Genomic DNA, 26,847 nt, shown 5'->3' on the forward strand with positions numbered 1-26,847 from the left:
TTTATTTGAATTCAGTACGATAAAAATGTATTTTGTTAAAAAGAAAACAATATAAAACCTTTTAAGACCATAAACATTGATAGACCCCACAGATTGAGCTCTGCAGTACTTAGACTTGATTTAAGTGTTTTAGTTTTTAACATATATCTGACTTCAATACTATAAACTTACAATTTGTCTGTTAATGCTTTCATCCACAGACAGCAGTTTACTAATTAAATGCATGGCCTGTATTGCAGTTTTTACAAACCGTGTGCCTAACAGTAGGCTGCTGTTAAAAACTGGCATACCGTTTGTCATCTGCGTCTCATAGGCTGATCATTTAAAAAAATACCTAAAATGAGATTCTAATCCAGTACTTGGAATCAGATCTGCCATCCTTTTCCAGCATTTTCATGCTGCAAAAGTCTCCAAAATGAATTGGATAATAATTAAATACCAAATTGTTGCCGCATTTTCCACAGCTTTTATATTCTCATGCATCTAATTGACGATGATTCTGAAAATACAACAGCGAGACGAATGAATGCCAATATTGTGTTGTCATTGTCTGGGGTACAGATGGATTCTACTCATCCTGGCTGCTGTTCACTGTACTCAAATGTGATTTGCCTCAGCAGCTGCCCTATTTTTAGCGCTTTAGAGATTCCTGTATCCCCAGCGGTTGCATAACCTAAAAAAGTGGGGTTTTGGCATTTTCTTATATATTATGCGTCTACATTGGACTTCCTTTGTTTTCATTTGTCTCTTAGCACCTCATCATTCCTTGGTGTTCTTCTTTACCTTTTTAACCCCAACCTCCTTTTACTTTTACTGCACCTTCTTCTTTCATTTACCAAATAGTTTATATTTTCATTATTACCAACATGTATTGTCTCCCATACCATATTTTCTATCCCACTTTGAATTTTTCTGTATAAACCCTTGAATGCATGACATTATGTACCACACAAATACATTTGGGTGTTACAATTTTTTGCAGAACCTCTCTGTCAAACTTTAGCTGTTGTGAACTCAGAAAATTCCCTGAGATTACCTTGGGTAAATGCGTCAGTAAATGTGGAAAAGTGCTTTTTTTTCTCTCCTTCTTGTTGCTTCACTTTTGATTTTGTCTAAGCATGTTTTTTTTTTCATTTTTCTTCCCTTCTTTCTTTTAGTTGTTGTTATAAACAGGCTCCTATTTTCTACTTCCTGTTTGAATGTCTACTAGGTAGACTTTCAACTACTTTGTAGTTGAATGTCTCAGTGGTCAAAACATAATAGGAAAGTGACTACCTTCCAAACATTTCTCCTGTGTTTCCCTGTTCGTCTTGTTCCCTGCAGCCAAGCAGAAACTGGAGGATCGCCTCGCAGCTGCAGCCAGGGAGAAGCTGGCCCAGGCATCTAAGGAGTCCAAGGAGAAACAGCTACAGGCGGAGAGGAAAAGGAAGGCAGCGCTCTTCCTGCAGACGCTCCGCGGTCCAATCGCTGGAGAGCCTGAGGCCAAGAGAGCGGAGCTAGAGTCGTATACACAGCAAGAGGTAAGAACACAGGTCTTCGTGATGGGTCTTTTTCTCAGAATAAGTTTGGAAAGAGTCAACACTCACTGACAGTTTACATGATTTCTAAGAAGATGTGCTTGAAAAGTAAATTATGTTGAAATAATTTTGTAAGTATTTCGTGCTGAAAAGCATAGAGAATATTTGAGTGTCACATAACACCCAAAAAACTTTCCACGTTTTATGTTTGAGTCTTCCTCCCTCCCTTATTCCCCCCCTTTTTCCTTCCCACAACTTCCTTTTGTACCAAAGTAGCTTGAGGTCAAAGCATGTAGTAACAATTTTGGAGAGTGATTCAAAAGTGGGGAGAGACAGTGTCATGTTTTATTCACGTGGGACCAGTTCCCTTGTATCTTTTTTGCCTGAAGTGTCTTGACACGTCTACCTGGTGACTAACCATATCTCGTCTTTATTGCTTCTGCTGTGCTTCAAATACCTTGAATAACCTTCAACTTGGTCTCACAAAGATTGTCCCTAAAAGTTGGGTCATTGCCAACCGCTTACAGACGAAATGTTATCAAGGAAACTGTAATTATTTGAGTGCAGACTTAAAAGTAATTACTTTGCTTTCAAATTCCTGAAGACAACAATGGAGCTTGCAGTGCTGTTGTACTCTAATGCTTTCTATCCTGAGACGGTGCGTGTCACAGACGTCATCCACAAAATATGGAATACAACATATGTACAATATAGAATGCCACTGTTTAAAGGCGTGATGTAATTGCTGTGTTAAATTCAAAGACATACTTTATACATTGACATATTGAGAATCTTTGTGATTTTGAAAAGATGAGTCTCCTTTTATTTCTTTTTACCACTGCTGGGTGCAAGCCATCACTGTGACCCCTTTTAGGCTTTCGTTGTCATAAATGTTTGGTAAAGCAACTCTTTTCTACAGGAGAGAGCTTTACCTGTGACAACAGGTGTCAAAAATATTGAAAAGGGAAGGTGGGCAATTAAAGCAACTTTTTTTGAAAATCATCTGCTATTTTTTTTTCCACTATAGCACAGAATGCACACTCATACTCTACAAGGCGACAGGCATTAATCATTTTGACATTGCACTTGTGCATGTCACTTTTTACTCATGTTGGATAATAACATATCAAAGTGTCAGCTTAATAACAATTTGCAAGTCTTTTCTAACACAATTTTCAAAACAGAACCTCGAATTACATCTAAGACAGCAATACTTGTATAAACATTAACTTGTCACTCTCATTTTAATGAGAAGTGATGACAAAATCTTTCAGACTGTTTTCTACTTTACATTTGTTTCAAAAACTGAACTCATAGCCTTAAGATGCCTTAAGTCCATCTGCTGAAGTCCCATTTAATGGAGCAAGGCTTTTTTTTTTGCGCTAATGATTCCATCTTTCACTCATTCAGAGGAGCAAAGCAGAAAGTTAATACATTCTCTGGCAGAAATTGCAGCTCACCTTTGATATTCTTTTCCACCTTCTAATTTATACTATTAAAGCTACTATAGTAGGTGTTTTGCTACGTCATAGCGGTTATCGAAGAACTAGGTGGACCTTAGTACTAAGTACCATGTGAACATCAGTACTGTTCACATGGTAAGCTTTATAGACGGTTCACATTGCATGGGTAAGACTCATTGCTTGGGGAAGAACGCACACGTCTTTTCAAAATACACCTTGAACACATTATACGACTGTCTGCCAAAGAAAAGCCCCGGCACCTTTATTCACTAATGATGAGAAGAAGAAGGAAAAAAAAAACCCCATCAGCGATAATATCATCTAGCTATAAAAGTTGGGCTTGCTCCCCAGCTGCTGTTCTGAAACAACAGTGTCTTCCACACTGATGTGAGACAGTGGAGAGCTGTGTGGCAGACTGAGAGTCTGCTCTGAAATTAAAATCAGTCACGGCTCAAGCAGCTCTCTGTGATCAGCTTGTGGTCATTAGTGCATAAACACACAGATATGGATGTTCCTTTTGTTTTGGTTTGTAGAATTTCTTCTGATGAAATGATTTGAACTTCCTCCTCAGGAAGCTGCTTCCCTCAAGTTAAGGGAATACAACTGTTTCACACCCTTCATGAGTAAAGTAGAGATTGTCCCACAAGGAGAAATTCAGCGTAGTTGGAAGCATAAACATTTAGAATTCATGTTATATTTAGATTTTATTATTAAAGTTTTGATCCATTTTTTATCTTTTTATTCTTTTTCCTTGGATGTTAATTGCAATTCTTTTGTTCATTTTAATTTATTTCACATATTAGTCTTACCTATTTTTTTTAGCCAAGTCATCAGATGTAGATATCTTACATTGTATTATTTTCACTTTTTTTACTTGCCCTTTCTTTTCTTCAATTCTGTAATCTTATCAGAATTCCATATTACCTCATTATAGACAATTATGCTTGAGACTGGGCTTCCTTTGTGGTCATAGCCATTTGCAAGTCTATGGGTGGTCATGTGAAGTCTTTGTGTGAATGTGCCTGTAAGTTGGGCGGGAGTTATCCTTTTGTTTCTGTTGCTTTATGTTGAACGCTTTGTCCTACATTCTTTTCTGTTGGGAAAGATCTTTAGAAATAAAGATTGATTTATTTTTAGTTGATGTGCATCCCAATACAATAACCCTAAAAAAAAACATTTAAATTTATAGTACAATAGTCCATCCAAATCTCAATCTGACAAAAAGGCTCGTCCCATTAAACACTCCATCCTGACATTCCCCATTGTACATTTACATAGGAGGCCACATCTGAAACTAGCCAGTTTCATTCCCTCTCTTTGTGTGGGAAGAGCCCTTTTGTGACAGAGCTTTCTTATAGCTTTGGATATAAACAATAAAACTGATTGGGGTGAAATTGAGGGGTTTGTAATATGAGGCTGGCAGCAGGAGTGAGAAAAAAAACAAAACAAAAAAAAAAAAACATTCATTGCCACAGGAGGGCTGTGAAAGAACAGTGGCAAATTTTATCAGAGCAAAGAAAAACATCTATCTTGTCACATTTTGTAATCTAAAAGTCAGAACACAATCCTGACTAGAACTGTCTCTACCTTATCTATTTATATTGTTATTCCTCATGCCTTTTAAATTTAATCCAACTTTTGGTTTGATAAGACACTTTGTGCATAACTCTTGTGCAATTTCATGGTGTCTTGAAAATATACTACATCCTCACCAACATGGAAACTCTTATCCAGTTACTAAACTGGAAGATCCACAGGCGATGCCTGCAGTGAAGCCAGTTTGACATCACCATGAAATGGAAAGGTAACACCAATAAAGAAGAGCCTGCTCAAAAAATTGTGCACTACCCCGAAATTAATCAACTTTTTGCAATTAAAACTGGACAAATGTCCCAAAATCATATCGCAGTTTTGGATATAACTCACAAACATTATCCTCCTAGAATGGCTCCAACCTGAACCCTGTTGAAAAGTTGTGGTCTGCACTCTGCCAAGGAACCAGTCAGTCAATATAAGCTCCAACATTTCTTATGAGAATATAGTCACATGTTCAGGCAGAACTGGGCCACGTTCTCAACATGGCTAGAAAAAGCATGTGATTTCTCTACAGCCTAATAGAGGACAGATTGTGAACATTTGATGTGGTTTATGTTTACATTTGACCGTGTATGTATCATTTTCACACTAGTTTCAGTACATGAAACCTACAATAAAACAGAACTTGTGCAGCCAATTTTTCTTTTAAAACTCTTGAATGTATCTTTGGTCCACCGTGGGAAAAGAGTGGCTCAAAAATGGAGAATTAAACACCCTCAAAAAAAGGGCATTCGTGCACCTGACTCTGTCTACATCTAAGTAGCATTGTAGTGATTCTGCTTGCCTTTTTTTTTTTTTTTTTTGTGACGCAGTGGCAGTTAATAACATGCAACCCCACATTAGCGTATAACATCTCTAAATGGTATCACATAGAAGACACAATTGACATCCACTGCACATTGAAAGTTTTTTTTTTTTTTTTTTTTCATGCAGGATGAAGTGTAGCGCACATAAATGATGAGCTGGCAGGCTCGGCTTAGACACTTTTCATGTGGGCAGCTTTATTCCAGGGGTTTCATTCAGTCATTAAAAAGAGAAGAGGCTGCATTTGTATGCTGAATAAGTTTATCATCCTACAGCTGCTGGCACTGATAATGAATTCTTGCATCTTTTACTTCAAAAAGGCACACTTTTTACTAACAGAACGGCGGCAGAATTAGTCCTAACGTTTTGATTGATCTAGATAATCCATGGAGTTCATGGTATTCTTTTTTTTTTTTTTTGCCTTTATTTCCTCAGATGATTTTGGTGTCTGTACTTCTTGTGTATTCTACACTTATAAAAAGCTTTTTTTTTTTTTTACTATGATGGTACCTGTTTATCTATTTTCCTCTCCAGTGGCAAGGCAGGTGTAGTAAATGTTATTAAATACTCAGAGCACAGTGTGTGGAGGTGGTGAACCAATCAGCTAGAGTGACTCATAGTAATGAAAACTGACGCTTAAATCTAGAAGCTTTTTCATTTAACTAGAGTTTGTCTTTTCTCCTTTAGCAAAATGAGATACGTTTTATATATATATATTTATTTTTTTTTAGGATTCATAGAGGCTTTTCAAGCTTTTGTCATATCAAAAACGTACTAAAAGACAGGAGTTCTTTATAGTGTAAATAAGACACAGCAGCCATTTGATGTGTAGATTGAACTTTCGTATGATGGATGTTGGATGTCGGATCCTCTTGTTATCACGTCAGGTGCACGCAGAACTGGCCTGCTGCCTAAAAGGCCAGGTGGCCGTAGGTTGGCTCTTGTCGCTGCTGCAGCAGCGCGCTCATTCTAGTCTGCGGCTGCTGCAGTGGCCCTCAGGGTGTACTCATCCTCTAGGAGTACAATAAATATTTAGTGTAAGGGCTTAGCGATCAGTAAATAGATGCAGTACTTCATAAAAGCATTCATGCCCCTAGAGCATTTTTTACATTATCACTAAGCAACCAGAATTTTTATGTATTTTATTGGGTTGTTTTTGTTGTTTGGTGTTGCATAATTAAGTGGAACAAGTGATATATGGTTTGAAAAAAGTTTCACTTGTAACAGAAGTTGATACGTGCAGTTGCGTTCAGCACCCTTGACTCAAGCACCTTTCTCTGTGCTTACATATAGCAAGTCTTCTGCTATATGTTTCTATCAGCTTTACACGTCTAGAGACTAAGGAAACTTAGAAAATCCTTCGCAGAGTTGCTCAAGTTCACCTTGTCTGCCTTTACTGCATCTGGCAGAGGGAGTACAATATGTACAAATGTGTCAATTTATTCAATAAAGTTAAAAAGACATTGAACTTGCGGAGAACCAACCCACTTGTGGGAAGTCATTTTAATTCTGAGTGTATGTTTCTACAGGTACATTAATGCTTACAAGATCCTCCTAATTAGAGGACTTGTTCAAAATCAAAGATGGAGTCAGATAAAAAAAAAAAACAAAAAAAAAACTGCAGCCTTGTGCATCGATTTGTTCGTTTTATAGAAGCGCTTTTTGGAGCCAGGTCTAGCTGAATTCAGAAATGCTTAAAGGTGACCGAAGCTGCTTCGTTTTGGCGAAGCGGTGAATCTCGAAACATTTGGATAGCACAGGTAGCGTTGTGGCTTACTGTGAGTGGATTGCAGACCTGAGGGCAGATGCTTGCACCATGTGTTTGCAGGGTTTTTTTTTTTGGGGGGGGGGGGGGTTTCTGCTGTTTATAATATTCTGAAGTAAAAGTGTTTTGTGATAATCTTTAAATATTCCACTCTACAGGGATTTTATATTTTATTTCATGTTTATTATAGAACACAGGGAGAGGATCTTGAGTTTTATAATTGGCTATCAGTGAGAGATTTTACAACTTTTCAGCTCATGTTGGGGTCTTAATTATTATGCAGTGTGATAACAGCTTTTCTCTTTCTCACTGAATCCTTTTGATAATGTCTTGTTAATTAGTAAGATGCCCACTGCCTACTACTTAGATAATTACTGTTTATGGTTCTGTTTTTAATATATATAAAAAAAAAAAAAAAAGTTTTTTTTATACAACCGCCTCTCATCCCTTCTGACCAGGCTCGTCTTTTGTTTTCTAACTCATATCTGATCTTTCCATATGAAGATGCCAGGTATGATTCTTTTTATTTTTTTTAACCACATCTCCCTTTCTACCATTCCATTATTTTTGGTGCTACATCACACACCTAAATAATGTTTAAATTGAGCATTGGAATAAATGTTGCTCCTTTTCTCACTCTATTTATTGTCTTATGATGAGTTTTTGTTTCTCTCTTGCCAGCTCCTTTACCAATTTGCCTCCTTCTTTCATCTTCTTTCATCATCCCCAGCTCACCTTTTTTCCCCGTATGCTCCACCTATTGCTTACAAATTTAAGTTCACGCATAAGAGGTGGCTGAATTGGAGAAACACATCCACTCTGTTTCTATTGTGTTGAAAAACTGCTACTGTTTTAAAGATAGTGTTCAGCGCCCTCTAGGCTTCTTGTCACTCTTGGTAAAGATTTAATGTTTTAAATTGAATTGATGTTTTATTGTGGTTCTATAATTTTAACAAAAAAAAATGCTTTTATTTAGTTGGTTAGGAGCTCCATGTTGAGCAAAATTAGTTTCTACCAAAATCATTGATAACTAAATGTATCTGAAGCATGTTTGTAATTTAAATTTCTAAATTGATGAGTGTCTTGCAAATTATCATTTACAATACTTGATTGTGTTTTCTTGGGGAATGTAGCACAACTTGGAGATTATTATAAAAATAAAAAATGTATCCTACATTTATTTTGTTGCAACAAACGGGGAGCACGATTGTAAGAATGGTAGAAGATCTTTAAAGCTCAGTGTTAAGAAATTAAAACCAAAATAAACCTTTGAGGCAATGAAGGCTGCACGACGACTATTAGACCCATTCAACATGCCAACTTCTTTTTTGGTGGTGAGGCTTTTCTGTCATTTCTGTCTATCTTTTTTTTTTTTTTTTTTTTTTAAGGAAAACGATTTTTTTCATGCACAGACATTGAATCAAAGGTCTTAGAAACTGCCCTCCAAATATGCCCAAGTAACTCATTAATTTTTAAATTGCTCCCCTATATGAAGTTGGTATGACTGTTGTTAATCACCACCAGCAATGAAATATGTATTCACTGAAAATGTTTCACCGTTACGTCCATTAGATGATGCATGTGGAGGTTTTTTTTGCTTACTATCATTTTCACTTTACTTGTGAAAGGGAAAAATTTTATCACATTTTTGTATTTAATATAAATTCAAATGATCAAAAATAATTACAAAAAGTTCTACTCCCAAGTTTAATGTAATGCGAAATAAATATTTTGTGACACCTCAGCATACTTTGACTAGTATTCATATGCCTCATGCATTTTGAAAATTATTGGACTAAAGGAGTAATATTTTCTAAATTGTTTATTGATCTTTTACTATATAGGGTATCCATTTTTAAAATTTATGCACTTCAAATGTATTAAATTATGAATTAATACTGATTTGTTTTTAAATAAAATTTCCCGTGTAACATTATTCTTCAAAAAGAAATAAAATTATGAGGCTTTTTAATGCATCTTTACCAGGATTGCCAGGGAATGTGGAGGATGCTGTAAAACTCACTGTTCATAGTTGTTATAAGACCAACTTCCTTATAATTTGATCCATTATTGTGTAAAATTCCATCTTGATGCTTTTGTCAACATGCCCCCCTGTAGGAATACACACACATTAAAAACGTATTGCCTCTGAAGCACTCCGATGCCGACAGCGACATGTTTATTTCATAGATGAACTAAAAACAGTTTCATTTTTTTCCCACCAACTTTAATCCAGCAGCAGATGAATCTAAAATGTGCAGGCAGGCTCACATCAGGGTAATTAGTTGCAATTTGCAACTGACGGTTGTAACTGTGGATATTCTCAGAGGGGCTGTGATGTCACCCACACTCTTTTCAACAGCTGAGTAATGTTTCCCCCTTCTGAATAATAACTCCCCAAACTCGTATGCGTCTCTGATTCAGCATTTAGGAACCCACGTCTCTTTCAGTCGGTATGCTATGTTATAATGATACCCACTTAAAACAAATCTGCTTCACTGTACATCTAGATTATTTGGGTAATAAAAAGATTGGGTAAAAAATAAGTAATATTTCACAAAGATTCTTTTATTTTATTATAAATTTTGATAAGTTTCTGGGATGCGATTATTTATTAAAACCACCTCAATGAGACAATGGCGCTCTCGGCAGAAAGTAGGTCCTTATTTTCCCCCACTGAAGCTGCATCCCCAATATCAAATAAATGCAATGTTTTGTTGTTTCACCAATTCAAAATTCTGCGATCACCATGCGTTGCATTAATATGTAATGTTGACAAGGCTACACATGGAAGTATTGAATAAATAAATCCTTAATCAGCACACAGCCTTTCATTTCCTGAAGGAGACTGGCCTCAGTATTGATTTTTCACTGACGTACAGAGTTTTGGGAATTCATTGTCGCTAACGTCAATATAGGGGACTGAATGTCTAATCTGATCAATCATTTGTCCAATCTTTTCTCTTTATCTTCAGATTGTTTAATTGGGGGAAAAAAAGCCGCTTGTGCTAAAATGGTGTCGTTTCTTCTCTTTCTCTTTAGCTGCAGGAAGCCTACTCTGCTCTGTCCGGTTCTGGATCTCCTCAGTTGTACAACGTGCCACCCGCGTATCCTCAGGATCAAAAATCGTCCCAAGGAGCAAACCGCTCCAGGGAGCTCCCAACCGGCTCATCGTCATCATCATCATACACCACGTCCAAGGGCCCAGAGAGACACCGGGAGAGAGATCGGGACAGAGATCGAGAAAGAGATCGCGATAGAGACAGAGCGAGAGACAGGGATCGGGACAAAGGGAGGGATAAAGACAAAAAGAAGAAAAAGCACAGGAGGAGATCAAGATCGAGGTCAAAGACCAGACACGCTCTTCCTAGTGCCTACAAAAGAGGTCACAGGTAAGAACCCACAGATAAATTGGCAGAGGAATTATTGTGATAAGTAATAAATATTGTTGTATTGAGACCGTTGTTAACTTATAGCATAAAAATGGTGAAGAAATGGAAAAATGCCCTCTGAAAGATTTATAAACTGATTTCTAAAAAAAAAAAAAAAATTTAATACTGTAAAACTGGAATTTGATCAAGTCTGTAATCAAACTTGACCTTCAAAATATATTAATCATTAGGCTCAGACAAGGAACCCATTCAGTAGTGCTAACTGTGTTTGTACTAACAATGCATAGTTTTGCTTGTTATTCCTTCAGTTGTTGTCTAAATCTACTGAAGCTGTGGAAATCTTACACAAGCCCATATTTAATTCATGTCTTAAACAGTAACATTTGTGTTTCTGATGGGAATACTTCTCCACAAGCATGATTTTACTGAGAGACCGAAGCCAAAACAGACTCGCAAAATCATTTTTCTCCCTGCATTACATCATAGCCAGCTCCTCTTCATGTTCGCTGCCCCCTGAAGCCAAAAGCAAATTGTTAGACTGTAGCTGCTGACACTAAATTGTGCAGCGTATTACAGTGTCACAGTGTAACAGCTGGATGGATGCAGAGACATCTGGTTTATCATGCCCTGATAGTAAGTGTGAAGGATGGAATCTTTTCACCTCAGTCTGGTTAACTATGTTGATTAATGGAATTATCAATGGTTTTGATGGAGCACTTTTTAATAACCATTAAATAGCATTGAGGGGCAGTAGACTTTTTTTTTTTTTTAGGATTAATAGTGCATTAATAATATCTGTCACACTCTTCCTTTACCTTTCACACAGCTCTTATTCACCACTCATTCTTCTGAGCTGCATAGGTTATCCCACTGTTTTCATTTTAGGATAAGGAAGTGTACCAAAGCATCCCACATGAGTCTTTTTGTCGATCATCCTTTCAAGATACATTATGCTTTGGTTTACATGCTAAAAATATATATTGAGGGTCACCTACTGCCTTTCTCCTTGTGTGAAAGAACCAAGAGGGAATAAGACATTAGTTGCTCCTATTCCATGTCAAGATTAGCAATTATGAGGCTTGGATTTTATCACACAATTAAAATACATTCAGAAGATGCATTTCTATGGATATTTAAATGGTAGAATATAAGGCAACTCCACACTGCAAAGAGGATGGTTGCATTTTTTTATTTTTTTATTCCTAATGTTCACTTGTAGTATTGATCCTACACACTGTTTTATAAATGAGGCTCGATTGCAAAATAAATATCAATTTGTGTATTCTCTATTTTATAACTACTTACTCCCCAGACCCCACCCCGTCCAGTATAATAGCTTTAGACTCTGCACAGAAATGTAAGGCTTTTGATTAAAAATTAAATTAAAATGAGAGAAAAAAAATGACCAAGCAGACAAAAAAAAAAAAAAAGAATTTTAATCCCCACATTTAGTTTGGAATGTCTTTTACCATTTTTAATTATTCTTTTCTCCATACATAATTCCTTTTTGCTTGCTGATAAAGATCTGACCCGGACAGGATTTGAAGTCATGTCTTAATACAAGACCCTGTTGTCAGTACTCTGCTCATTTGCGTCATGTTCTGGATGTTTGGTTTTGGCTCTGCTGTTAAAATTGGACAGCAATTTCTTGTTTTTGTGCTTCCTTTACTGATTGATGTTTGCAAAGGATATTTGCACAAATCACACAGCTGTGCATGCTGGCCAGTGGACAAAATGAAATTAGCTCCACCCTTTGTGCAAAGAAACGGAAGAGGGTAACTAATCTCTTAGATTAATATTTCCTCCTTTTTTCCCCAGCATGTTTTATATTATGTAACATCTACATTAGATGCAATGTTTACGAACAAGAACAATCATTTAAAATATGAAAGGTTTTTCACCACTTGTCTTTTTAATAATAAAAAAACCCATTAAATGCATCCCTCCTGATTCCAGGATACCATCTGTTTGCTATTAGACTTGAATGTTTTAGGCTAATTCTGTGTTTCTTAAACGCTGATGTAGTCTTTGCAGCACATATGTTAACATCGTTTATGAAACTAGGTAATTGTGCTCTGTTTTTTTTTTTTTTTTAAACTTTGGGAAAAAAATGTTTACTTCCTTTCAGTTCAGATGTCAAGAATCCATCTGAACTGACTTCTATTAAAGCAATGACATTATTTTTATTAGAAATTAATTCTCATTCTTAATGTAAACTGTGGGGTGTAAAAATTTTAAAATACAGCTTGGTACCTTAAGTCTCCAGTGTTTTGCTTGCTCTTTAAACTGCTACTGTTTTTATACCATTTGTTTTAAATGGATCATATATATATATATATATATATATATATATATATATTAGAGATGTGCCGATCAGGTTTTTTCCTCCCGATACCGATCACCCATGAGGGCCGATCACCAATACCGATCACATAATTTATTTATTTATTTATTTTTTTATCATAAACACTACCGGTTACATTATGTGGAAAAAGGAACCATGAATTCACCTTAGTTTAGACAAAAACTTGTTTTTAATAACTTTTTTCAAGAAGAAAACTAAACAAAACAGGCTAAATAATGCAAAGAGCCAATATAAAACCTCTCAACATTGCCAAAAAATTCAAGTATAAAACTTAACATTCAAAGGCAAAAACAGGTTCCATTAAAATAAACAATCCAGAGTTACTGAATGAAAACTTCCTGTTAGCATGGCGGCTAGCTGATTACTGCTAGCTCTGATTGGCTGTTTCTGACTGAGCGGAGTAATTATGCAGAACAGGAGGAGATCAATTATTTTTTTTAGAGATCATCTGTCTCATGTTAGGACAGCGAAAGTTTTAATACGTATGTAAAATTTATTTTTTTAGGTTAGATGCTGCAGCTTTAATCATAGGTTCGGTTTGAGAGTCACTACCAGGTGGAGCAGAAGCGAAGCTCCGTCTGTCAAATATTACTACCTGTAGCATAGCAGCGGTTCAACAGCGAGAGCAGAACCAGCGTCTTACATCGCAGCTCGAAGACTTAAATAATTTTGCGGGTTATTTGTTTAGCTTTCTGACCGTCATGCTAATCCGGGTGAGTGTTTGTAGCTGTGCGCTGCTTTACCTGCTATCTGATCCTCCTTATGTCTTTTTTACTGCAGTGAGCCTCGATGTAGCCAAACTCCGTCAAGTATGGCACTGTTTTTATGTCGTATTAGCTTCGTTGTGTTGATGCATTTTGACGTGCTTCAATTTTCCGCCGCAACACGCAAACTTCCCCATTAACTCAGTGCGATATAGTTACACATCGCTTTGGATTTGTTGCTACGCGTTTGCGCAGTGTGAAGGAAAGAGGAGACCAGCTGCACAGGCAGGCTGCGAAATGAGATGATCGGTATCGGCAACAAGAGCCAATGATCGCCGATCACCGATCATGCACTTTTTCACGAAAATCGGCCCGATTATGATCGGTGACCGATCGTTCGGCACACCTCTAATATATATATATTTTTTTATTTTTTTATTTATTTTTTTTCCCTCTCTCTTTACGTTTTGACTCTGGCCCATCGTATGTTTTCATTGTCCGTTCTTATTGCCAGATCTCGTTCGCGTTCCCCTGGGAGGAGGGGCAGGAGGGCCCCCTCGCCTGAAAGGAGACGTGAGGAGAGAGATCGTTATCATCCCAGCAGCCGGTCCAACTTGCCCAGGGCACATTCAAGATCCAGGTAGCTTTAACTCCAGTTGCTGCCATTTTGTCCTGAGAGAGCAAGAGTCACTGTGCTGGAGATTTCTCGAGTATTTCTCATTTCAACTGTCAAAGTAGACAAGGTCATTGATGCTGCCATGTCTGATGTGAATTGTCCTCTTCTTTTTCCCCAGTTTAGCATTTATATTCATCTTAAAGTAATAGGACGTATTGTTTCCTTGAGCAATGGTGTAATTTGTTTGTCATACTATGGTCTGTGCTTTGAGAAACATGTCTTTGAGGGTGGCTTACCAGTGTTTTGCCCTTCATCTCAGAATGTCCATTATTCGAAGCTGCGATAAACACGGTCACGCATTCTGGCACAAACTGTTAGGTTAATGTTGTCTTTCTGCCGATTTCTTCCAGGTCCCCTTTGGAACAAAAAAGAAACTTATCTTTGTCAGGGCAGGTGCAAACAGCAGGATCCTCTGTCTCTCCGTATTCTTCACCCAGAGTTTTGTCGGAGTCTGTGAGCCCTGCGTCCAGCCTCAGCCACTCAAGGTTATTCTTTCCCAACTTTTAGTAATCCACCTGAACTTTTAGAGGATTTGCCCCATATGTGCCACAGCAGTGCCTCACAAAATGATTTATATACCTTTAAATTTTTCATGTTTTTCCATGCTTACCACCCCAAACTTCAATGTATTTTATTAATATTTAATGTCGTAGACCAAGACATAGTAGAAGAGAATATTTTGCTAAGACTTGGTAACAAAGTGTTTCCTGGAAGTTTCCTTTGAAGATGTGGGTGTTTTAATCCTTATAATTTAAACCTCAGCCCACACCATGACCACTAATAAAGAAGAAGTTTGGATATAAGATGAGCAAAAACCCTAGAAAACACTATCTCCCATAAAAGAGAAGAAACCAGAGCAGCAGAACGGTGCACTGAAAAATATATTCCGAGGTGGTACAGCAATTTGTCCATACTTGTGTGCCCTTGAGACTGCCAATCAGCAGTTCCGACCAGCCACATGAGGAGGTTCAATTGAAGAGCAGAAGCCAGTGTATTATTGAGGATGTTTTCCATTGCACCATCCAAACTGTTAGGGTTGTAACATGAGAGTAACATCCTTGGACTGGGACTGAACAAAACTGGAAAAAAAAAAGCTATTTGAAGGAGGAGGCATCGACAAAACCTTAAGTATAAAGGATCTAAGAGTTGACTTTCTGCTTTCTGTCGGACCAAGGGTCTGTATATATCACAGCGGCAGACACGGGAGAGAGAATCTCAAGTATGAACAACTGCACTGCACCAGGCCTTGACATGATTAACGCCTACTGAATAACTGATTGCACTCTGGAAACTGCTGCCAGCACAAACGAACAGTTGTTAATGTATGGGATCCCAGGCCAGAGGCATTCCCAACCTAGTGACCTGCCTCTGCAGAGCTTTTCTTGTTTGTTTTTTTTTGTTTTGTTTATTTTTATTTCAATAACATAAAGGCTCTTTTTATGCTAATGCAAACTGTTCATTGAAACTAGCAAAACAGACTGCAGTTGTTTTTAAAAGGTGTTGTTTTCTTCTATGTTGATCTATTAAAACTAAAGTAATATTGAGGTCATTTCTGTTGTCTCAGCTCAAGATGTTTACTTTAAGTAACAATAATGCTTTTAGTTATTTTTTAAAGGATTGGTCTGCCATTAAAAAGAAATAGCTTTCAGTTTCATGTGAATTGAAGACAAGATTGGACTTTTTACCTGTTTCATCATTCTTTTATTTGGTCATCAAATTTTTACTTTGTCTTTGCAGACAACTCACCAAATGACTGAATAGATGGAACTGACTTTTGTCAGTTTGGACCCAATTCAAAATCCCCACAGCATCAGTCACTGTCTGTTCTGCAGTTTCACCTGCTGTGTTCAATCAGCTTGATGTGCAAGTTGCTACCCTATTTTAAAAATACCATGCTGAATTATGAAGCGTTTGGGCTGTAGAGAAAATGTAAAAAAAAGCTTTGAACAGAACCATGATGGTAAAGTTAAAGCCTGCAGTTTTGGCACTGTTTGCCCGATTTTACTTTCGGCTGTTTTTAGCCATGTAGTTTGGCCTCTGGATGGATATTTGTATTTTTACAGGTCAAATGCCGTCGTCTTCTCCTTTCCTTTTCTTTTGCTCTTTTTTTTTTTCCCCTACTAGTACAATGCTTGATGCCTGTCCAAGTTAAGCATTTCAGAAAATATCATGAATATTGCATGTTCGCTTCTGGTAACACAATTGATTTTTTTCTCTCTCTCTTTATTTCTTCTCTCTGTTCTATTCAGGGGTTGTTCTCAGGAGAAAGACAAAGCAGTGTCTTCATCCATAGTGTCCTCTGTGCAGTCCAAAATAACTCAGGTATTGTTCTTTGCTTTTATCTCAGACGTATCCCATGCTGAACTTTACGGCCTACCTAATAAGTGCACTGAGTAGAGTTCTTTGTTTCCGTCATATAAAAAAGGGAAAAAAATGCTAAGTGCTGTGCACTTTAACATTCAGTTTTTATAGCTTTTGTTTTGGGGAGTGCTATTCTTTTTTTTTGTTGTTACATCAACATGTCCTTCGGAACCTACAGAATAATTCTGGAAGACATTATGTTGTTATCTTTGGATTCGTCTTGCAGAGTGGCTGGGTGTGCTCACTTGCTTGTGAGTGATCTCTTTGGAACATTAAGGTCATTTTTGGTTAAAAAAAAAAAAAAGAGAGATCACAATGTAAAAAAAAAAAGGATACAAGAAGCATTCCAAAAGATTTGCACAGTTTTATGCTTTATTACGTTTACAGCAGCATGTAGAAACAGTTACAACAGTTTATCTTCTAGTAATACTGGTGTTTGCCATTCATGAGTGTTTTAACAAAATACCGTCTATTTTCTCTGTGACGAGTTTGCGTTTTGAAACAAGGTTATCATCCTGCTATAAGGAAGCTGATAACACTGTGCAGTGTAGTCATTTGTCTTTCCTTAAAGTTTGGACTGAAGGTTGAAATGCTTTTCATGGAAAAGCCAGGGCCAAGAGTCTAGTTACTTCCATGCTTTTGAGTTTTCAACTATCTAGAGGATCACTGTGTGCAGATCCAGGGGCTGAAACATAAGAACTTTAGTCTATTTTGACTACGGTAGTTTGTTGAACTGTTTTAATGAGAACCTGTGAGTATTTAGCCAAGATGCAATAATTTTTAAGGGTTGTGAAACACCTTTGCTAAGTTGCAAATGTTTTATTTCCGTTTCCATAAATTTGTTTTCCAATTCAAGACATTGTCGTATACTTGTATAAACCTGTGTCCTAGCTAAAATTTTATATGCAAAAAATCAAAAAAAAAATTTAATGGAGCCATGTTCATTAAGATAAAAATGTCTAAATAACAGCTGTGAAACTGCAGAGAATCATTATGTAAACCCTCAGCCAACATTAAACGCTGCATCCCATCTTGGACACAAAACCCAAACACATTGTTTACATTCTGTTTTTTTCCTTCTTTCTTAAAATTACTTTGCTCAAATCTCCTCTGTATTTTCCACACTCATGGTACTATTTTCTCCCAACTCATTTCCATCTGTGGCCATTAGGAAATCTTTCAGAACACATGTGTATCTATTGCGTATTCATTTATTCCTCTATGCAGCCTGTTGATAAATTATTGCAAACAATTAGACATGATGATGAAATCTGACTTATTCAGTTTCCCTAAAGATGTTAGTATTGTCCCATTATGTTATGGCTTTAGCCTGCATACAGGCATTTTAGGCTCTTATGAACATATGACATAATTACCACTGATTAAACCAGATTAACTCTGAGAAACTTCATGGAGGGCAGTGGGCCTTGAAGACCAGGTTTAAAAAACACAGCAGTGTAAAACTTCCCGTAGAAGACATCTTCACTGTCTGTCTTTCCAAGTGAAAGGCCTTGGAATTGGATCCACCGATCAAACCAAAACCTGCTGTTTTAAAACTATTTGAGTATGAATTCTTTCTAACCTATCACAAGATCTTAAGGTGTTTTCTTGCCAACACTGAAAAGAGGAAAAATGAGCTGCTGTAGTTCAATTTGAGGATCCGGTGACTTTTATTTAGACTTGTGAAAAATTCTCCCACACACTTTGTGGTTTCCCCCATAACCATTTTGGAAATGCCCTTAGGACTGCTCTAAGTCTTCACTTTCTTGCCTGCCAGCTACAAACAGATTTTATGTGAGAATGCTTATTTGGCAAACTCAAACTATCTTTGAACGCTGCTGTTAAAGTGTGTGCTGCTTATAACCTCAGAAATGGCAGCAACAAAAAAAAAGTCCTACCCATTTATTTTTCTTCCCTCACTCAAACGGTGACAGGCTACCTGCCAGTATGCTAATGCAGATTTATCTCTAGACAGTCATCACATTCTGAGAGGAGGCAGAAAAACAGGACATATTTATGTCATGTAACGTTGTATGACGAGGTGGGATGAAATAAATGGATGTTGAGTTTGAATCGCATTTTTTTTCCTCAGCCTGACAAATTTGACTAATCTTTTTGTTTTGGGCCATTCGTAGAGCTTAGATTTATTTATTTTTTTTTACATTCAGACAGTTGGTTGATTCCTAAGTATGGAAAAATAAGAAGACAAGATGACAATTTCACAGCAAGAGTAATAGAACCTGTCGTGATGCAGCTGAATATTGTTAAATCTACATATTTGAGTTCAGTAGACATGCACTACTCCAAACACAAGCAACGCATTCTTGAAAAGCATGACATGTCTACTTGTTACGCCAAAAATCTCCTTCATTCCTCCCCGTTTAGACCTACATTACACACATTTTTCAATACACCAGTGAACGTGACAGGAAAATTCAATACTTTTTAATTTCTTGCTAATATCTTTTTTGCTTAATGTAAAAATAGTGTTTTGTTTTAGTCTTCTTGATACTGTAGCATTTGTTGACTCATAAACACCTGGAGCAGTCTTAAAGTAAAACCCAGGAAATAAATGTGTGAATGGCATTTTTTATTACATCTAAGGCGACGTCTGGCTGACATTCTGATTCTTTCATTCTTGTTTTCCCCAGCCTGACATCAAACGTGGACTAAATACCAAAAACGAAATCTGGAAACTTGTGTTTATGTACATAGTTTCATAGTGTGTCTGTGTGGAGATGCTTTTAAAATGATTTATTCATGCCAATCATATGCATATTAATGTATTTGCATTCATAATTTGGGCTTAAGGACCAGGTTTGCAGGTTATTGATGTAAACATTTACTTTCTAAATGAGTACCGCAGATAAAAATGTGATGAAGAGATACTTGTTCCTGGGAAAACAACAGAGACACCCCAGCGTAGACCAGAATTAGACGCTTTGACACTTGATGTAATGAAGGTCAACAGTGTTATTCAGTAAACACTGGTGCTACTTAAACTCTATTCAGCACTCGCACTGCTATTCGCCGCTGCTCCCGTGGGAGAGAAGGAGCTTCAGTCTGTCTCTCTACAGTTTAGGCAATAAACACAAAACAGATAAAACTACACATTTTTCTTTTTGTTTCCCCACTCAAGACGAAACCTAATGTCTTCTGTGTACTCATTATCTCTCACAACCTCTTTCTCTGCCTTCATTCCTACTCACTAAAAACATTAGCTTGTTCATGAACATGCTGCTAGAATGCTTTGAAACTAAACCACTCACTACGTATATCCCATTTGTGATGTTTTGCGAAGGTTTCAGCTTATCTGTGTAATGGCCTCCGCCCTCGTTTTTTTTTTTTCCCATATTTTTGCTAGGTTATTTCTATACTTTTAGCATACCTCTAATGCTGCTTAGCACATTATCAAAAACCCTAACCACTTAGTCTTTTACTGTGTTCAATACCAGATCCAGCACATCCTTTTCTTCTACTCTACAGCAGTTCAAGTAGACCTATATTCTAGTTTAACAAATCTGTTTTAAATGAGATGTAATAAGTCTGAAATAATTTAGTCCCGGTTTGTCTAATTAAGCGTAAGCGCCGCAGTTCTTCAGCAACACCCCGTCTAATGTGATGATAATGCCAAAAATATAACTGAAATGTAACAAATACAGGTTTCAGAGTTAAACTCTTTAATTAATCTTTTATTCATGATTGAATTTTCTGGTCAAATTTCATTTCATTTTATTTATTTATTTTTTATTTTTTCCAGTTTTGAACGAAGAAAAAGACCCAGACCAGATTTCTTTAAAATATTGAACATTCACTAAAGCTGGGAATCACATTCACTTAAAAGACTTTTCAACAGACCCAGAGCCATAGAGGTTAATCTTTGTGTTCTCCAAAAAGGAGTAAAGAATTAGTAGATCATATAGTGGATTTTAAGTCGTTCAGATTAGTTTTGACTGATAAAACAAATTCAGATTTTTGATAGGGAGTGTGATGCTACAAATCTTAAACCAGCCTTCCTAATGTTTGTTTTCTAGCCATACTGTACTGCAGCATTTTATTTAAAGTCTCTCCCTGAAGTTTACTCGTATATGCAGTACTTACCATTGTGAATGTACAAAATACACTCGGAGTTAGTAATGTCTTGACTGACCAGTTGTCCTTTTTATATTAAAACGAACACCAATGATTAATTAGATATGGTGTTACTCGCCCCAGTTGTGATTCATTCATTAATATTACAGATCTTTCCCTAACGTGTCGCATCCTTACTGTAAACATCCTGTTTTCCGCTTGCTGTTTATCTTTGTTGTGTGTTTTACTTTGCAATGTGCAGCAACACATTCCACCCTTGCTCTGTCACTTCAAATGTATCTCTGCTTTATCATGTTGAGCCTTTCCGTCTGTGGAACAGAAAGATGCTTTGATCAGCTCTAAATGTTGGAGGCACAAGTTCAACTGTAAAGACGACCTTTGTTGAGGGACAACCTGGTTATTATCGACCCTTGATGGTAGCGAGTCCTTCCCAGTGCAAAATGCTTATGTGTTCAGCCTCGTCTCACAATCAGGTCATAAATTACCACAATAAAGTCTATGTATTTGTTTATTTACATTAAAGACATTGATGTTAAAGCGATTTATAATCATCCATGTCAACATTTCTTTTCATGAAAAAACAAATCTTATCCCTCATCTTGTACAACCATGCCGTTTTCAGTTACTTAAATCACCTTTTTTTTCTCCACATCCTCATGTTTAGTTTAACCTTCCACAAGTTGTGTTCTCCATGTCGTTGTCTGATTTACTACTTGTGCTAAAACTGTTTGACTGGTAAACCTAATAAGTTAGCCAGTACTCAAAGAATGTATGACAGGAATTAGATTGTAGAAAGACTAATGAGGACTTTAAAAGCATGACATACAAGACTACAAAAATTCAGCATATCAAAACCCAAACTAAAACTAAAATAATGTAAGAAATGTGAATAACCAACACAGGATTTGGGTTTTGCCTGTTTAGCACATTTCATAAACAGTTCACCTCATAACAGGCAAATGTCTCAGTTACAGCTCTGTTTTTTAAAGGGACAGCATCATGTAAAATGGACTTTTGAGCTTTATACCATGTTATATTGTTAACTTATACAAGCTACTTCTCAGTGCAACACTGGTAAAAACGTAGTTGTTAAAGGAGAGCTGTTGTGGTTATTTCCTGAAGGCACAGTGTTGGAAAGAGCAGACTTGTTCTTTGGGGGTTTTTTAGAGAGAGAAACAGAGGTCCAATTACAAGGCGTTAAATGACAAAGTGAAATTTCTTTTTCATCATATTTGATGTTTACACCATTTTTAGAACAATTGAATGAAACCTAGTTACTTGATTGTGCTATTAAATAGCACTATGTGCCTCGAATAAAAATAACACTCGCCATTTAAAAAAGAAAAGGGGGCATTAGTCCTTTGTTGGTTTTATTGTTTTCACAAGATTAGGAAGTGTAGGAATCCATGAAAGTCTTTACTTTAATTGAAGCATGAAGGCTATTACATGCAAGATTATTTTCATATCACATCAATTATTTTTGCCTTATCATTTTCCCATGACAGTAACTGTTCAGAAGAGCTGAGTTACGGTTAGTTATTTGCTCGATTTGGGGGAGATCATGTGTCCCGTGTCAGTGTTTGCTCAGACGCACCAGAAAAAAAATGACCTTTCAAATAATTTGATGTGACAGCTCCTTCCCCCGTGTGATTACAGCTGTTAATTTGTCTCGTCTGTCAGGAGAGTTCAGGGGTGGAATTTTGTCCATGCGTGTATGAATCACTCATGGGACGCAATGCAAATTACCACTTCTTTTTCTGCAGTGCAAGCATTTGGCTGCCAGTCAGCAGAATTAAAAAAAAGTCTACCTGAAACAGAAGTGGGGAAGAAAAGCAAGGTCTTCAAACTAAACTTCTCAGCAGACTTCTGCACTGGATTTTTTTTTTTTTTTTTTTTTTTTTTTTTTTACTTCTTCCGCTTACAACTGCAGCTTTTCCTACAAATTTACATTTTATTTTTTTTCCATTTCAACACACCATTTACTCGAGTTTTAGTAAATTCTAGCAGAGGTGCATAAACATGTTCATAAGAACTTAGTGGGTGTTTTGACCTTTCCTGGTAGATTCAAGATTGACTCCACTGTGCAGCAACAAAAGACTAACATGGTTCTTTTTTATAACGTCCTTTTAGCCAAGCCAATGGCATTTGGCCAGAACCCCCTGCTTTGCTCTTTTCTGAGAAACGCCTCCGTCACAATTTAACGGCTGCGTTTATTCATGCAAGTTTCCAGCAAAGTCGAAACAAAAACAAATCAGTGAGCTTAAGGCCACTGCAAGCTGCTTAGCTGATTCCCTATGGGAGTGGCGTTACTACCAGCCCTTTTCACGCCTCAGGGAGTCATTTGATTAATTATACACAGAATAATTATTCATTGAGGAGCTGTAATGCAGTGCAAAGACAACAGAAAAGCGTTACAACATCAGCGTAATCCCTGTTGTCAGTTATTTCAAGTGATGGTAATTAGTTTACATATCAGTCTGGAGTGTTGCTCTGGTTCAGGCTCTGATTGCAGATCAATTGGGCTTGTAGAGAAAATTAGAGAGCATCCACTATAGTAAATCTAAAGCACATAGTGCACAGCAGGTAGGGGTCTGCATTAGATTCCCACATTATTACCTTAGACCAAAATAAAACTAAAATTGTTTTTCTTTAATCAAACTTTTTGATTAAAAAGTTTGATTTGTGTTCCCTGTCAATTTACCCGTTTTCTCTTTTGAGACATCTGAATGAAATGTGATTTGAATCTTCTATCTGATATGGGTTTAAATAATTTTGGACTTTTCTGTATTTCAGAATAATATTTATTTTTAATTACATCCACAATTACATACTTGAAACATTCTTTCAGGCATAAATCAGTCTTTCTCTCATCCTAGGGAGCATTAAGTTGGATGAGACGAACGGGGGATCTGACCTGGAGGAAAACCGGTGCTGTAGCTGTTCTGTGCCCCAAGCTATACTTTGCCAACTGCTATGCTAGCCACTAATTGTTTACAGTCTCTTCAGTGTGTCTTGTTGTTCAGCAGATAAATGACGAAGGACAGTGTTCATCCTCAGCTCAGTTCTATTTGATCTGTATCCATAATTAGCAGAGTTCAGGAGGAGGCTATAAATGCCAGCACTGTGGCCCCATGCTGTTTGTTTACATAGGTCAGCAAACGTAAATGAATCAGTTAGAATTATAACGACGTCCCCACAGGTGAAGCTTCTACCGAAATTGGTTGTTCTGATCCTTGCCTTAAAAAATGACCACGCCAGCACACATAACCAAATTTTGACTAATAACTCCACACACCAGGCTGTGTGCCGCAGGTTTCTCCAGCACATTTCAGGAGTTCTTCCAACGTTATGCCATGTACATATTACCTGCTCACTACCTCGTGTATTCTGGCATTATCTTCTTTGATCCCCGTCTTTGTGTAAACCCTCATGGTATTTTGAATTACTGCAGCTGAAACACTCCTGGATATCTTCGCAACATAACAGGAAGCCATACGCTGCTCTGTTTACCTCTGGGCGGTGTTCTCCTCGGTACACTGCCTCGTCTCTGACCTAAGGCCGTTCAGCTCTGTCGGGGGTTGTATTTTTGGTTTGTTCTTATGTTTTTTACCGTATTTTCCTTACCTCAAGTCTCTCAAGGATATAAATCACATCAGTCAAAAGAAAAAAAAAATGCGTCATGAGGAGGAAATAAACATATAAATTTCATTGGAAGTTACATTTATTTAGAAATTGTCAAATGTGACGGGGACCTTGTTGATGACATCACCCGGTAACAAGTTGTGTTCAGTTACCTGCTTTTCAATAAACTCATGGAAATTGTCATTGGAAGTCTGCTGGCACCAATGTTTGTGCTCTAAATCAGGGAGGTCAGAAACGACTCCACTCTGCCAGCAAAGTGTGCAGCAGAACGCGGCGTTGAAGCGCGCATTGTCAATTTATGGCCATGCCTTGCATGAAACGATAACGCCAAGAACGCCCTCCTGGAAGGTCGTTTTTTATTCATCTCCTTGGCAACTACCAGGATGAGGAGGTGTAACTTCTGCCTACCTTGGTGGCACCGTTCTTTAAGCACCCGACTCGTTCCTCCAGCTCTGGAAGTCTTCCTTTCTGCCCACCATTAGTTTTCCTCACGGCTGCAGATGGGAATGTTCAATCCTTGTCTCATGTCTGACAGTATGACGTATCGGTTCAAGAAATGCATCTTGAACAGGGAAAAAAAAAGACTTCCGAGTTGCACTTGAATATATGTCGCAGGACTGGTCACACCATACCAAAGAAGTGCGACTCAATAATCAGGACTATATGGCAGTACAGTAAAAAGGGCCAAAATCTGTTTCTCTGGCCAGGATTACATGAAACGTTAAAAAGTGGTACATAGTGGTGAGATAAGTTACTAAAAAAGCTACTTCACCTCTAGCTTTCCATCTGTAGTTTTAAAGCAGCATCAACATAAGAACAGTCATCTGTGTCTCTTTGTAACAGAATATTCTCAAAAAGCCAAATTAAGCTTTTTTCTAATTATGTGAAAATAGCTTTTCAGCCTGCTGACTAGCAGTGCGTATCAAAAGGTGAGGAAGGAGTCCTGCAGTCGTATATATGCTTCACTCAACAGGAGAAAACGTGTAAATGCTGCCTTTTTCCTGGCATCTTATTAAAACAACTGTAAACTGTGGAAACGGTATGAAATAATCTAGCAGCTTTGAAAGTCTTCTGGAATCATGAGTTAATGTGGCCGATTTTAAAAAAAACGCACCTTTTGCTTTTTGTCTTCCAGGATCTGATGGCCAAAGTGCGAGCCATGCTTGCCACGTCCAAGACCTTCCAGCCTCCCACTTCCTAAAGAGGGCAGATCTTTATTCTGTACCCACTGCAGCCTCCGTCGGTCAGAGAGCGTCATTCTCCAATTTCCTGGAGATCCATCTTGCTCTCATCGGTGTTTATCAGCGACGTCTTTATCTATGATTTATTATTTCAGTTATGTTTGATCTGCAGACTCTGTTGAGCCGCAGAGCGTCCTGTGCAGCGTCGTAAGAATGAAGCAAGCTGGAGCCGTAAGTGTCTAGTTTCACACCTGACTGGAGGCGGCGGCTCATTTGCCGGGAGATTAAGACACAGTTGATATGTTTTGGTGCAGCGAGAATCAATTGTGGAAGTGATCCATGTGTTATGCATTCTGTTTTATGATAAACCCGTAAAATGATGTCAGTCATTTCTGCAGCGTTATGTGGAGCTATGGCAAGTGTAATTATCTCCTTCTGTGAAGGTTTGTGTTTGATAATTTCATTTCTCTCACACATTTCTGCTTTTCAATGCTGCTGTTTCCATCTCTCTCTCTCTCTCTTTCTCTCTCTCTCTCTTTCTCTTTGTTTCCCTATCTCTTCTCATTATTCCACCCTCTAACCGGAGAAGTGGTTTTAATTTTTTATTCATTCCCTCAGCTGTACGGTGTGGCCTTCTATTTCTGTTCCTGGTTTGTACTGTAATGAGTTTGACGCAGGGCAACTTTGTAAACTGAACAGTCAATAAAGTCTCAGTTATGAATCATGTCTGGTGTTTAATCTTTTTTTTTTTTAAACATGCCATGGGTCAAACCTTTACACAAGAGATAAGGAAATAAAATAAAAAGTGTTTTAAGCATCTTGAGACTTGGATTTTAAATTAAATTTCAAAGCAATAACTGGAGTCATAGTTTGAAAATAACATGTAAAGGTCTGGAAAGATTCCTGTAATTGACTTTAACGCTAAATCTTTTGATTTAAGATGTTCTAAAACAGACTGTAAAGTTTTGAGTGGTTAAGATTTTAAACTGTTCTGTGGAAGATATTAGAGATGCAGTTGAAAACTGCAAAAAAAAATGGTAGATTGTGCAATTATCTGACTAATTCCACCATTTAGTTTTGTGATCTACTACATCTCCCTGTTAGGTACTTTGTTATGAGCTACTAGCCACAATTAGGATAATTACACGAGGAATATTTCAGCACTTTGCTGATCAGTAAATGGAACAATGTTCGTTCGTTAACTTTTTATGCTTGGGTGCTGATCTGTAGGTTTTTGTTTTTTTTGCAAACCAAGTCATTCAACATGCATTAACAGGTCAGGTGTAGTT

The 26,847-nt window shown here is 37.3% G+C and overlaps 1 protein-coding gene across 3 annotated transcripts in view; it reads left to right on the forward strand.

Moving 5' to 3' along the window:
- sfswap (splicing factor SWAP) overlaps window positions 1-26,282 on the forward strand; it is a 54,012-nt gene extending 27,730 nt beyond the window's left edge. For 2 of the 3 annotated variants that reach the window (XM_014987923.2, XM_014987924.2), the window contains exons 14-19: window positions 1,324-1,520; window positions 10,188-10,537; window positions 14,121-14,246; window positions 14,633-14,767; window positions 16,532-16,604; window positions 25,513-26,282. In XM_014987923.2, coding sequence (XP_014843409.2) covers window positions 1,324-1,520; window positions 10,188-10,537; window positions 14,121-14,246; window positions 14,633-14,767; window positions 16,532-16,604; window positions 25,513-25,578 — 947 coding nt within the window. In that variant the 3' untranslated portion in view covers window positions 25,579-26,282. The remainder of the gene's footprint in view (window positions 1-1,323; window positions 1,521-10,187; window positions 10,538-14,120; window positions 14,247-14,632; window positions 14,768-16,531; window positions 16,605-25,512) is intronic. The other variant, XM_088011022.1, reaches the window with a different exon arrangement.
- The last annotated feature ends 565 nt before the right edge of the window (window positions 26,283-26,847 follow it).

Source organism: Poecilia mexicana, unplaced genomic scaffold (assembly GCF_051168715.1).
Source record: "Poecilia mexicana isolate PSO_F unplaced genomic scaffold, ASM5116871v1 scaffold_12, whole genome shotgun sequence".
In the NCBI taxonomy this organism is placed as follows: domain Eukaryota; kingdom Metazoa; phylum Chordata; class Actinopteri; order Cyprinodontiformes; family Poeciliidae; genus Poecilia; species Poecilia mexicana.